The sequence below is a fragment of the Hippocampus bargibanti genome, linkage group LG04, assembly GCF_051943395.1.
Source record: "Hippocampus bargibanti isolate YZ-2025 linkage group LG04, ASM5194339v1, whole genome shotgun sequence".
NCBI lineage: Eukaryota > Metazoa > Chordata > Actinopteri > Syngnathiformes > Syngnathidae > Hippocampus > Hippocampus bargibanti.
Window position 1 is genome coordinate 29784671 of NC_142737.1, and position 14676 is coordinate 29799346.

Sequence of the window (14676 nt, forward strand, 5' to 3'; positions counted from 1 at the left end):
TTCCACCCATGCGCCTTCCTCTCCCGCCGCCTCTGCCCTGCGGAAGCCAACTATGATGAGGGGAACCGGGAACTGCCGGCGGCCATCCTGGCGTTGCAGGAGTGGAAACACTGGCTCGAAGGGGCCAAACACCCCTTCACCGTCTTCATCGATCATAAGAACCTGTCCGCCAAGAGACTTAATTCACGGCAGGCACTGTTCCTGACCCGCTTCAACTTCACTCTCACCTACTGCCCAGGTTCGCAGAACACCAAGCCGGACGCATTATCTCGCATTCACGAGCCGGCAGAGAAGGAGGAGGTCATCGCCAACATCCTGCTGGTGCAACACATCTTGGGCGACCTTAGGTGGGAGGTGGAGAAGAAGGTTCAGGAGGCCCAGGGTGGTAATCCGGTTCCCAAGGGTTGCTCGGTGGATCGCCTATTCGTACCCCCCGCACTACGCAACGAGGTGCTGCACTGGGGACACGCCTCCAGGGTTGCCTGTCACCCTGGGGTCAACAGGACGATCCACCTCATCGCCCAGCGGTTCTGGTGGCCGGACTACAGGAGGGACGTCGCGGACTACGTGAAGGCATGCCCCGCCAGTGCCCGTGGGAAGGCCGCCCATCAACCCCCGGCGGGACTTCTCCAGCCACTACCAGTCCCCTCCCGACCCTGGTCCCATATCTCCCTGGACTTCGTCACGGGCCCATCGTGTGTGGAAGGAAACCAGAGTTGCCCTGTCACGCATGGCGTCCCGGAACCAACACATCGCGGATCGTCGTCTCCGCCAGGCACCGGTTTACCAGGTCGGGCAGGAGGTGTGGCTGTTCACAAGGGATCTCCGGTTGACCAGGACATCGGCCAAACTGGGCCCACGGTTCGCGGGTCCCTTCCCCATCGAGGCCGTCCTCAGCCCGGTCAGGCTCCGGCTGCCACCCACGATGAAGATCCACCCGGTCTTCCACGTATCCCTCCTCAAGCCGGTGGAAACCAGCCCCCTAGCTCCTGCACCCGCTCCCCCTCCCCCTCCCAGATGGTGGACGGCGACCCAGTCTACACGGTGCGGGAGATACTGGACTCACGCCGCATGGGCAGGAAGAATGTCAGTGGGTCCCCCGTTCCTGGATCCTCGACCCAGCCCCTGTTGCGGCTTGGAATTGAAGCAGATTTATGTGGAACAGGAGATGTGAGACAATCTCTTTTCGTCAATGGATGCTACAGCTGCGTGTTTGCTTTCAACATTTAGCTTGTAGTCGACGTGCACATTCCACCATGATGTCCCTGATCCACTGGTGGAAAGACGCTTTGATCCTCTCCTCTTTCATCTAGAACTGCTTCATGTCATCACAAAGAGGGTACAGCAAGTCCTGAAGAATGAATGACTCTGTGTCTTTGTTTTGTCATATTGTCTCTATGCTGTCATATTATTTGTTATTTAGTTTTTTTTTTTGTTCTTTTGACTTCAAGACGGCGCCGCGAGAGTGGCTGCCTTTCCAGCAGCTCATGTATTTTGTTTTTCTACTTGAATTCCTTTCATCACTTTGCTGCTGTGAAATGTAAATTTCTCCACTGTGAGACTAATAAAGGCAAATCCAATCCAATCCAATCCATCACTCACCCGAGCGTTCCACTCGGCTCACCCCTCCAAACCGGGTGGGCCGCCAGGGGTCGTCCGTTGAGGGGGGGCACTGTCACATCCTAATTGGCGTCAGGTGTGCGCCCCTCCCTTCCCTGCTCTCCGGGCTCCCTCACCTGATTCCAATCCCTTTGATTGTGCCTTCTGACTATAAAAGCCACCCGTTCCCGCTCTGTCCTCGGCGGTGTATTCTTTCATTCGTTACCCTGTCACCCAGCAGTACGCAGGTTGGTCCCACTCGTCTGTTCGTTTGCCTTACCTTCTGTTTTGCCCTGTGTGTCTCAGTAAAACCTTTATTGAACTATACTGTCTCCATTGTGTATTTCGGACCAAACCCTTCCTTTTTCGTCCGTTGAGTTCTGTCGCCACTCCTCGAGCGGACGTGACAACAAAAATGGAATGCGTGAAAATCATGTGTAAATAAATGTATCAAACATTAAGACATTTGAGATCTTTATTTAGTAGGCTGAATTCATCCACCCATGTTAGCAAACCTGTGTAAAAGTATACAATACTCTCTACAGCTTCTCATCGTAAATGTTCAAAATCACCACTGCTATTTTTTTAAATGTAAGACAACAGGAAAACTACTGACTTCAAAACCTATTATGTTGTCATAATCATCCATCATCTCATATAAACAGTCTACATCCAACTGTTAAAATGCCAGGTTTTTGTGCTTGAAAAAGGGGAGACATGCATCTTTTCAAAACCTTTTCCAGCCCATAATACAAAACTTTTTCTTTTATGATTGTATCCTGAACCTTTCAGACAGGAAGGAAAATAACTGAAATAATGTAGTTGAACAAATGTGAATACCCTCTTGGGATGTGGCAGCATTCAGAATTAACAAGACATAATCAAATCCATGTTAATTGGGAAGTAGCACACACCTGGTCCCATTTAGTGCCTCTGATTCACCCCAAATACACTTTACGGTATAAGACCCAACTGCCAACACCGTGCATCACTGCAGATATGGGGTTCTTTTGGTGATGAGCAAAGTTGTTTGTGCTACTATAATCATACACACCCTTTGGAATTATGGCTACAATCATCAAGTGTGTCAATACTCTGAAACAGATGAGGGAAAATGTGTCATGGTTCAATAACTGATTGTTACCAAGAAAAAAAATGCAATTGCTTCAGCGAAGCATGGTGATGGTAGCAGTGTGCTTCGGGGATCTTGGTCTAATGCTGAAATTGGAAACTGAGACAAGGTGGAAGGAATTAAGAACTGTTCAGAGTAAGAGTCGGTGATGGCAACAAAACCTAACATCTGCAAAGGAGCAAAATATGCCAGGAAAAGCCAACTGAAATGGTTAAACTGATTTTGTGATGAATCAGTGGCACTTTAAATAGTTGCACAGGTCTCAGAACTTCCATTTAACATAAATATGAATGTGATATCCAGTTGAGAACATGACCACACCATGGCGATAAGCAGTGTTTGAAATAATGTTTGCCCGGATGCCCAAGGCGTGTAACTTTTACGCCGGGCGTACAACTTCCAGAACCTGTCTGCGCGGGTGGCCGACAACTTAAACAGTAAAAAATAAAAAATAAATGATTTTTTTTTTTTCAAATCAAACGTTTGCTTTATTCCGATTTTGAAATATTCATTCATTTTGAAATTTCGGAATTTCGGTTCGTTTGGCAATTGACATACTCGGCAGCCAACCAAAAGCCTGCATCGAATAACTTCCGGGTGCATTTGCATATCATTTTCAAAAGTAGACGCACAGAGAACACAAGAAAAATGGTTGCGTGGTTAGGAATCAAACCAAAACCTCATCCCCAGAAGAGAGACTCAAAAGAAGCTAACAAAATGTATGACACTCCCAAACGTAAACGTACATTGAGAGCATCGTGGAAAGAGGAGTTTACGTGGCTTGCAGCAGAGGACGCACTGTGCAACCTGCTGGGAAGTGTAAGGACAAACAACAACTGGAGCAAAATCATCAGCAAAGGATATTTTCGACAAATTAAGCAAGGGAGCATTTGTGGTCGGTCCATCAATTACTTAATTTTAAAGTGTTGTTCTGTTATATATTCTGATTATCAATCCTTAATACTTTGCAACAATGGGTTTTTTTTGCGATTAGTTGCCTTGTTGTGTTTCAAGTTGTGAAAAATCGGGCAGGCAACTTTATGACTGGGCAGGCAACTTTTCAGAGTTGTCTACCCTGGTGTCCGCTAACTTTTTGTCATGAGTTTCAGACACTGCTATAAGCTTGTTGCAAACGGTTTACCTCTCTTTCTCTCTCTCTCCGCCACTCTCACTCGCTTTCTCCGCCACTCGCAGTCTCCCTCTCCGCCACTCTCCCCTCTCTGCCACTCTCCCATCTCCCTCTCCGCCACTCTCACTCTCCGCCACTCCCACTCTCCCTCTCCGCCACACTCACTGACCCTCTCCGCCACTCTCACTCTGCGCCACTCACTGTCCGCTACTGTCACTCTCCCTCTCTGCCACTCTCACTCTCCACCACTTTCACTTTCCCTCTCTGCCACTCTCCCCTCTCCCCACCACTCCCCCCCTCAGATAAAAAAAAACATTTTAACAGCTTTTAAACTGCGTATACAATTCTTATATCCACAGTATCTTAAAAAGATTAAACACAAATAAATGAAATTGTTCTTTTGTTTTTTTTTTTAACCGAAAAAGATATCTTGGTCAAATTTACAGTGTAGTCTGCCACAGTGAATATTGTAAATCAGATTAACACCATCAACAGTTGCTTGTTCTGTAGCCACAAAGGGACATAAGTCTTCTTGTGCCGGTCCCAAGCCCGGATAAATACAGAGGGTTGTGTCAGGAAAGGCATCCGATGTAAAAGCTTGGCCAAAACAAACATGCGGATCAAACCTCTAAAGATGGAGGACACTGATTTGCTGTGGCGACCCCTTGACGGGAAAAGCCGAATGGAAAAGAAGAAGATTAACACCATGAGGAACTCGATGAACTGCTTAATTTGAGCTTTTATTTCATTTTAACTCAGCCAATCCTCATGATGATCATCTTCATCATTGTTATCACCTGCCAGTGGAGCTGGTGGCAGATGTCCCTTCAAGCTCTGAAAAACAAAACAATTATAGTCATTTAGCAACCAAAAATGCAAAACTAATCACTGTTGAAATCAATACACAGTACAAAACTGTTTAATAATGCATTAACATTTTGCGTCAATTCATGTAGGATTCAACTTGATATCTGTCACTGATGAAAATTAAAAATAGTTCCAACTGCATCAAAAAGAAGATAAATGAGCAACGTCTGTGTAAGCTCTCAGTCGTACAGGAGTGGTCCATCGATGAAAAGGTTTCGGCAGCCATCATCTGTACCTCTTTGAAGGTGTCAGACGTTTCGCTTCTTATCCAAGAAACTTCGTCAGCAAACTAAAGTCTTACTGGTAGTTTAGGCCCTATACATATATCCCTACTGTCCAGACATAGCGGTGCCGGACTCTGCTATGATCGGTCCCTGCTCTCAGGTTGGGGGGAGTAGAGGACTACTCCCTGCAGCTCCACTGATTGTTCCTATTGTTCTGACTAATGACTGGCCTGATTGCCCCACATCCACTGGTATCACCTTATCAGTATTACTAATCCAATTTTGCCTAAGCAGGCTGTTGTACGAATGATCCAAATTGAAGCTGACCCCACCATATCGCTTTAATGAAGGATTTAGCTGCTTTATTAAAATCACTTCTTTTATTCCCCTTTCAAACCATCTATGTTCTTTCGCAAAGATTTTGACCTCATTGTCATCAAATGAGTGGTTGCTAGCTTTTAGGTGCATATGTACTGCCGATTGAGGCCCACTAGTATTATCCCTGTGATGTTGATAAAGTCTTTTTTTGAGAATATCCCCAATGTACTGCTCTTTACAATTTTCATTCTTACAATGTATTGAATAAACTACATTACTTTGTTTTTCATTTGGCAGCCTATCTTTTGGATGCACAAATTTTTGTCTTAGTGTTTATCGGTTTAAAATAAGTAGGAATTTTGTGTTGCCAAAGGACTCCTTGTAGTTTTTCAGAAACTCCTGCAATGTAAGGTACTGCTAATCCTCTCCTTTTTGTATCTTCAGAATTTTTGGTTTTATTTCCTATTCTTTCTTTCTGACATTTGTTAAATGACCACTGAGGGTACCCACAGTTTGTTAGTGCTCTCCTGATGTTTTGAGTCCTTTTCTCTACCTTCGAAGCATGTTGGTATTAGTTTAGCCCGATGCTGGAGGGTTCTGATAACTCCTAGTTTGTGTTGTAAAGGGTGGTTAGAATCAAAAAGTAAATATTGGTCAGTGTGCGTAGCCTTCCTAAAGACTTCTGTTTTTAGCGCTCTGTCCTCTTGTATAATTACTTTACAATCCAAAAAGGCTAGTTGGTTCTCTTTAATGTCCTCAAGTAAATTTAATGTTGATGTCTGACGCGTTGAGGTGATCTGTGAAGGATTTAATTTCTTGTTTTTTTTAATTATGACAAAAGTATCGTCCACATATCTAAACCAGTGTCGAGGTTTTGTCCCCGGGAAGGATGTGAGGGCCTGTTTCTCCATCGCTTCCATGTACAGATTAGCCACTATGAGTGAAACTGGTGATCCCATAGCACAACCATGAATTTGTTTGTAAAATTTCTCCCTAAATTGAAAATACGTGGTATTAAGGCAGATTCCCAATTATTGGCAGATGTGGTCCGGTTTAAGTACTTGTAAACACGGGAAAAATTAGGTATGAGATTTCAAGAGAGAATTGGATCAAAAATTTGTCAGACAGATCTCTCAGAGACAGAAAAGGCGGTACTAACCAAAGGTTTAAAAAAAAAACTGGACCACATCTGCCAATTATTGGAAATCTGCCTTAATACTATGTATTTTCAATTTAGGGAGAAATTTTACAAACGAATTCATGGTTGTGCTATGGGCTCACCAGTTTCACCCATAATGGCTAAACTGTACATGGAAGAGATGGAGAAACAGGCCCTCACATCCTTCCCAGGGACAAAACCTAGACACTGGTTTAGATATGTGGACGATACTTTTGTCATAATTAAAAAAAACAAGAAATTAAATCCTTCACAGATAACCTCAACTTTGTAGACATCAACATTAAATTTATTCGTGAGGACATTAAAGAGAACCAACTAGCCTTTTTGGATTGTAAAGTAATTATAAAAGAGGACAGAGCGCTAAAAACAGAGGCCTTTAGGAAGGCTACGCACACTGACCAATACTTACTTTTCGATTCTAACCACCCTTTACAAAACAAACTAGGAGTTATCAGAACCCTCCAGCATAGGGCTAAACTAATACCAACAAGCGTCGAAGGTAGAGAAAAGGAGTGTAAACATATCAGGAGGACTAAACTGCCAGTAAGACTTTAGTTTGCTGACGAAGTTTCTTGGATAAGAAGCGAAACGTCCGACACCTTCAAAGAAGTACAGATGATGGCTGAAGAAACCTTTTCATCGATAAATGAGCGACTTTTGTAATTCCTGCTCACCAGCTCATCCTCCTCTTCTTCTGAAGTGGATTGGTGACTGGCTCTGCTCTTGAAAATAGGCTCTCCATTTTCCATCGATAATTCCCCAGTCAGACTGGGACAAAAGAAACATTGGGCCAGGATAACATAATCATGATCATTAGTAACTTTACACAGTCCAGTCAAACCTCAGTTTTCGACCATAATCCGTTGCAGAAACCAGTTTGAAAACCGAAACAGCACTTCCCATTATAATAAATGTAAAAAAATAATCTGTTCCAAGTCAAGAAAACAACTTTTTAAAAACCACTGTTTATCTATTTTACCACATAAACTGTGACCTTTGCACTGTGAAGCCATTCGACTACCCGGCCGCCCATTTTTTTACAACTCAAAAATGTATTTGTATTATTTTTTTCTCCTATTCTTTCATTATTATTTTTGTCTTTCTCATATGGCACAGTGAACAGGACATTGCATCAGCAGAATTGCAAGAAATCTAAAACGTTTTATTGAGATGGTTATGTGATCTGTTTTGTTTTGATATTTGGATCAAATGATGCTCAATGTGACTATGCTTTCCCTTTTCTAACTGTTCTAAAAATAATTCAAAAAAAGAAAGAAAAATCAATCTGAGAAAATGCAGCATCATTCGTCACAGTAATTTCAAGTAATAGTGATTTAAAAAAAATGAGTTGCAAGCTAACATGTATTTTACCATGCCAACATCCAATAATGCGATGCATCTTGTGTAAGTACTAAATACAGAAATAGTAGTCAAAATTGACACTTTGCCTATCAATGACTCCGTGTCTTTGTGTTGTCATATTATTATTATTATTTTTTTTTTTTTTTTATGTTTTTACTTTGTTACTTCCGGGTTGAGTGAAAGCTGGCGCGTGTGGCTGCCGCTGCGCACCCGCAGAAAAAATATCCTGTGACTGTAAAGTGTCCTTGAGAGTTTTGAAAGGCGCTCATAAATGAAATGTATTATTATTATTTGACAAGGTCAAAGAGGGGAAAAAAATTCAAGTGAGCACCCACCTGTTATTTTTAACGCCTCTGAGCTGAACCTCATTTGGTGGTGGGCCTAAAGACTTTTTGGATTCGGAATCTCCCCCTCCTGAGTTTTCAATATTCTCCAATCTCGCCTTTGACACATGACTCAAGTCAGCATTCTGCTCCCGTTCGACCTCAGTTAGGACAATTTCATGAGGTGCAGCGTCTGGATGTGCCTCAGTGGTGTCATCTCGTGCCTGCCCTTGTTTTGTTTGAGATGCTAATGTGCCGCGCTGTTCTTTGAAAATAGATGAATGTTCTTGTGCCTCGGCTTCCTCCGACATCTGGTCCTCACGACTCTGGTCATGGTCATTCTTTGTCTCAAAAACACCCTCCTTTATTGGTTCGCTGATTGCACTCCCTTGATTCACAAGGAATGTGTTACATATTTGTTTCTCTTGTTGTTTGGAATCACCTCGATTTGTTTCCACTTCTTGATCTGCCAACTCTTCCTTTTTAATTGTTTTCTGGGAGTCTTTGTCATTGAGGAGATCTAAAGTTACATTCTGCAAATACACAAATAAGTCATAAAAATTCAGAAGCAAATGCCTTGAAATTGAATTAAATTGTATTTTGACCGCAGGTTGTGATCTGTGCCTGCATTGTGTTCAACGATTCATTCCTCTATCCCATTGATTTAAGTAACGTGATTTTACCAAAATGTCAAATGATAGTTTTAAGGACAACCGACACTTTGTTTCCTCACTGACATCAGAAAAACGTTTTATAGCATCTAAAATACCCAAGACACGCAGGCTGATATTTTTAGTCATATGAAAAACACCAATAAAAATGACTTAAAGTGTCCCAAAACTGCCACAAATGAGCGTGAAAACTGGGGAGATTCAGAAAGTCCATGTTAGGTCACAAACTGCCTTGCTCCATAATCAAAACAATGGCGTCAGAGAGTTCAAATTCGGAGAAGATGCTTTCTTCTTACTCATCCAATTATGAATATGATTCAAATAGTTCTGAAGAGGAGAGCATACATGTTTGCAATCGATTAAAGAAGTCCTTCTGTATCAATTTGAGCCATCTGCAAACAATTCTCCGCTAACGAATCTGCATCGGTGTGGAATGGCCTGAAAGCAATAACAAATTATCGTTTACCATCACCCCAAGCAGTGTACAACAATGGTCTGGCTGATGACCTTAATACATTCTTTTCCCGATTTGAAAAGGGAACCCCCATTTCCCTCATATGCCCACCATTACCAGAAACTACCGTATCTCCGCCCTCTGCCCTACAGATCCACGAACTGGACGTGAGACGGCTCCTCAAGCAGCAGAAGATCAAGAAAGCTGCGGGACCTGACAGAGTGTCCCCCTCTTGCCTGAAAGTCTGTGCTGACCAGCTGGCTCCAGTCTTCACACGAATCTTCAACAGATCCCTGGAGCAGTGTGAAGTCCCATCCTGCTTCAAACAGTCTACTATCGTCCCAGTTCCAAAGAAACCAGCACCCTCGGGATTGAACGACTATAGACCTGTTGCTCTGACGTCTGTGATCATGAAGTCCTTTGAACGCCTCGTGCTGAACCACCTAAAGAACATCACCGGACCTCTGCTAGATCCTCTTCAGTTTGCCTACCGGGCAAACAGATCTGTGGAGGATGCAGTCAACATCGGACTGCACCACATCCTCGACCACCTCGACAACACAGGAATCTACGCAAGGATCCTGTTTGTGGACTACAGCTCTGCGTTCAGTACCATCATCCCAGAACTCCTCATCCCCAAACTTCTCCAGCTTGGAGTGTCCCCTACGATCTGCCAGTGGGTCCTCAGTTTCCTGACAGGACGGACACAACAGGTCAGACTGGGAAAAATATCATCCTCAACACGAACCACGAGCACTAGAGCCCCGCAGGGATGCGTCCTCTCTCCATTGCTCTTCTCGCTCTACAGGAACGACTGCACCTCAACGCACCCAGCTGTCAAATTCATAAAGTTCGCAGACAACACCACGGCCAATGGTCTCATCAAAGACGGCGACGAGTCTGCGTACCAACAACAAGTGGAGCAGCTGGAGCTCTGGTGTAGCCGTCACAACCTGGAGCTGAACACGCTCAAGACAGTAGAGATGATCGTGGACTTCGCACTTCACCTCCTGCCCAGGAGGTGCTGCAACATTTCTACACGGCTGTCATCGAATCCATCCTGTGTTCTTCCATCACTGTTTGGTTCGGGGCCGCCACAAAAATGGACAAAATCAGACTTCGACGGACAGTTAGGATGGCAGAAAAAATTATTGGCACCGCCCTACCTACTCTCGAGGACTTGCACACTGCAAGACTCCAAACTAGGGTGCGGAAAATCATACTGGACCCTCCACACCCTGCCCACCACCTTTTCCAGCTACTCCCCTCAGGCAGGCGCTACCGATCCATGCGCACCAAATCCAGCAGACATTTAAACAGCTTCTTCCCCCAAGCCATTAACTCTTTGAACAGTATCCCAAACTGAATTGTATAGTGCCTCTTTGCAATTTTTTTGCTGATGACACTAGTGCAGCATGTTCGACCGTTACATTCCTTGTGTGTTCTACATACTTGGCAATAAAGATGATTCTGATTCTGATGAAACCGGTGAAGGAGATCTGGACTCAGATGTAACAGCCCAGAAAATGCACAAGATGGCGCACAAGCGGTGTTTTCTCCAGTATATGGATCCGCTTATAAGAGCCGATCTTCAGTTAAAGCCGCCCGTGATTGGTTAAAATCCGTGGTAGAAGACAGAGGGTGGATTTTACGCACACACCCACGAAAGGAGAAGAGACAGCGGCATAATTTGAGCAGCACATCAGAGACGTTGAGACGAGAGAGAGCTTGACAGAGCGACAGAGTAACAAATGACACGGTGGAAAGTGGATGTTTGTCCGATCGGTTTGCTCCACTAATATGGTGATTGCTCTCTCTTACCAGGTGAGCTCACAGTTAGCATGCAGTGTGACTAAATGAGTAAACATGCGTCAAACTTCCGCGATCCAAACACCAAATCGCTAACTCTGGTTAGCTTCCTCGTTCGCCTCCGCTGGTCCTCTACTGCTCTGGTCCATTGGAAATGGCTGGTTTGTCCTCTGGGAATTTGTGTAAACTCACAGCTTCTTTATGCGTGTTACCGCAATTGGCTGCCACATAACAATTCATCATCATGTTGTTTATGTAGTTTTCCTTCTAATTTCGTGATCAACATGGTGTTTTCAGATGAAAAAAAGTACCCAAAATGCAATGTGTGTCGCTTTCTCGGTCAGGGGCGTACCGAATCTGATGTCACAAACATGTGGATCGAACCTCTAAAGATGGAGGACACTGTTTTGCTGTGGTGACCCCTTGAAGGGAAAAGCCGAAAGGAAAAGAAGAAGAAAGAAGAAGACTTTTAAAAATTAAAATATAGCTATATGCGGTGGAATCTTTGTAAAACGCGGTCAGTAGAAGTCATTTGAAGTGATTTTACAAATTATGAACGCAACTTGTCCCAGGGGTGTCGGTTGTCCTTAAAGGAAACTTGGGGAATAGAAACGTGACCTACAAGATATAATGCAAGATGCTTTCAGGGACTATTTTCTTATATTCCACGATTTTAAGACTTTAACATCCTGTGTGAACCCTGTTTGACACACTGAATTACACAACCAGCATACAATAAAAGTTCCATGTAGCTAAGAGTGATTTAACGTGTGTGTGTGTGCGGGGGGGGGGGGGGGGGGGGGGGGGGGGGCACATGCAGAATGTTTAACATGCGTTTGACAGTCGTCTGTAAATCTGGAAGATAGCGATCTCACACATTTGGACATTGTACTTTTTACAACAACTTGCAGTTGAAAAAAATCGTCTTTTAATGAAACTGCATTTGTTTATTTCAAGTTTCCCAAAATATTTGGGTTTCACTTACCTTGATGGTATTTACAAGCATACATAGCACAGTCTGGCCACTGTAAATTTCATTGAGGTCAAACTCCCCTCTTAGAGAATGAAACACACCATTCATCACACGCTTCACCTAAAGGATTACAAAAGGTCTTGCATTTTCAGTCAGATAATGTCAAAAGTAAACAAGGTTGATAACTATGAAAAAAAAGTCGGCCCTTGAAGAATGAATGAAATAAAAGACTCATTGGTCGTTATCCTAACTTATTATGGATGCATTTTTCTCATGACAATAACAGTCTTATTACCAAGTAGCTTTTGACATCTGGGGACTAAATGTAGTTTACTCTCTCTCAGCAGCACTTCTAATCTGTAATTATTTTATAGGAGCATCACAGTTCAACATGTAATATGTATTGTTACAAAAAAAGGAAAAAAACATGTTGAGAAGTGATTTAGGTATTTTAAAGGTCAATGTGCTCTTGTATTTTTTAATAATAAACATTCTACTTGCATAATAATAAGAATAATAAAACCTTTATTTATCGCGTAAACATCCAGCCCTTGGATGCGATGCATGCACAAAAAATAATGGCGGCTGGCACGTAATTCAGTAATTACGTGCCAGCAGCTTCAGTAACGGCTAACTGACGACCCAAGGAAATATGTCGTCGTACTACTACAACAGTTGTGAATTTATTTTATGACTGTAAGAGCATTTGTGTTTTATACTTCTCTGTTCAGTGAATGAGTTAAAGGACACCCGACGTTTCCGGACAAGTTGTGTCCATAATTTGTAAAATGGCTTCAAATGACTTCTACTGGGCGTATTTTAATAAGATTCCACCGCATATCGCTATATTTTACGTTTTAAGACTCGCGCTGAACATTCAGGAAGTCTTGTTTTTGGGTTGGTGACGAGTCCTCACCTGACGTCAGAAAAGGACCGCCTCCTGACCGTAAAAAAGACGCATTGTAGCATCTTTCCATCACGTCAATGTATTTTGCTGTACTGCTTTTTTTAAACCCTTGTGTTACATCCAAAAGCCGCCAGCAGAGGGAGTCCAAGCTCCATGGGAGGAATTTATCAGCCTGTGGAAACGGGCTGATTCATTCCTCACAGCTCGGTGGCCATTTTCTTGCCTCTTTTTGGGTGAGACATTCCCCTCGCCCGTTTGCCTCAAAATGACACAGAATAAATTCTTGAATCGTTTGCAAACATGTATGCTTTCCTCTTCAGAACTATTTGAATCATATTCATAGCTGGATGTGTAACAAGAAAGCATATCCTCCGAATCTGAAGCCATTGTTTTTATTCTCCAGCAATGCAAGACGTCTGAGGGCGGGACTTTCTGAAAATGCCCAATTCGCAGCTCAATTTTTTTGCAGATTTTGGACACTAAGTCATTTTTATTGGTGTTTTGCTTTTGACTAAAAATATCATACTGCGTTAAAACGTTTTTCTGATGTCAGGAAACAAAAAAGTGACGTCGGTTGTCCTTTAAACATACAGTACATTCCATACAAAATATAGCACTGAAGCAACTTACAAACAAATTCACCTGATGATCGACCGCTCGGAACGTATCTTGTTCGTAAGGTGGGGAGCGTCTTTAATTTAAAGATGACATACCTCTGTTGCTGTATCTGCTGAACGTTCTTGTTCAGTCTGTTTCATCTCAAGTTCAGACACTCTTCTCTCTTGTAATTCCTTAACAGTGGCACTGTGTGACTCCTGCTATTTGTCGGAAATAGACAAAAAAGTGCTTGAGTAAAGGAAAGGTAAGTTAAATTACATTTCAAATCATTCTGGTGGCAAAATTTACAGTTACAAGAAAAAATGACCCAGAGGATCTTACTCTTTAGTGACGGGCATGATTTGTTGATATCTTAAAAATACTACAGTACCTCGACTAACGATGAATAGAATATAAATACAGAATGTTGCTCTTTTATAAAAACAATAACTGTGAAAATAACAAAACACGGTTCTTTGAGTCATTTGCCTGTTCTTGCTCCACATTCAACTACAGCAGATAATCTTTCTCCTGTTTCAGATCAGTCACCTCTTTGGCATATTGTTCTTTAGCTGAGGCTAAATCCTGCTCGTACTTCATCTTCCATCTTTGGTCAAGCTGATCATGAAAATCAGATGCCTGAAAATCAAAATTAAATTCAATCAAAATGTATGTATTCATGGTGAGAATAAAAGATGTATATTCTAATACTTTGTTTAATGTCTCAATCTGCATGTTTTGATGATTTATCTGTAGAGAAATATTTGCAAAAGGCTTTGAAAAATTCAGCAAAACAAAAACGATGATTTCTGTAAAGACTTTCAGAATTAATTGAGGAACTTCAAAATACCATCATTTTTTTGGATTAACAGGTAACATGGCTGACCGACAGCATACCGGACAGTGCCATCCAGCTAGCCCAGCTAACTAGCTTCCGGGCAGACAGAGCGCTCGTCGAGGGGGGGAAGACTCGCGGCGGGGGACTCTGTGTTTACATCAGTGATGCCTGGTGCCGCAACGCTGTTGTGGTATGCAAACACTGTTCGCCACTGATGGAATTTATGGTCATAAAATGTCGGCCATTCTACCTGCCGAGGGAATTTAGTGGCATACTGCTGGTAGCAGTTTACA

At 42.9% G+C, this 14676-nt stretch overlaps 2 protein-coding genes across 7 annotated transcripts in view; one reads left to right on the top strand and one right to left on the bottom strand.

Annotated features, from left to right (window-relative positions):
- Nucleotides 1–2060: 2060 nt before the first annotated feature.
- The window catches only part of fkbp15b (FKBP prolyl isomerase family member 15b), a 45219-nt gene continuing 32603 nt past the window's right edge, over nt 2061–14676 (bottom strand). For 4 of the 6 annotated variants that reach the window (XM_088995046.1, XM_088995043.1, XM_088995048.1 and 1 more), the window contains 6 exons: nt 14095–14184; nt 13662–13766; nt 12054–12161; nt 8147–8667; nt 7124–7217; nt 4582–4694 (listed from right to left, as the gene is read on the bottom strand). In XM_088995046.1, coding sequence (XP_088851172.1) covers nt 4611–4694; nt 7124–7217; nt 8147–8667; nt 12054–12161; nt 13662–13766; nt 14095–14184 — 1002 coding nt within the window. In that variant the 3' untranslated portion in view covers nt 4582–4610. Of the gene's footprint in view, nt 4525–4581; nt 4695–7123; nt 7218–8146; nt 8668–12053; nt 12162–13661; nt 13767–14094; nt 14185–14676 lie in introns of those variants that run through there. The other 2 variants (XM_088995045.1, XM_088995047.1) reach the window with 2 other exon arrangements.
- On the top strand, nt 8674–11855 carry LOC148899662 (uncharacterized). Its single transcript, XM_088995050.1, has 2 exons — nt 8674–9972; nt 10068–11855. Exons 1-2 carry the CDS (start codon nt 9670–9672, stop codon nt 10200–10202), a joined length of 438 nt encoding a protein of 145 aa, XP_088851176.1. The 5' UTR covers nt 8674–9669; the 3' UTR covers nt 10203–11855.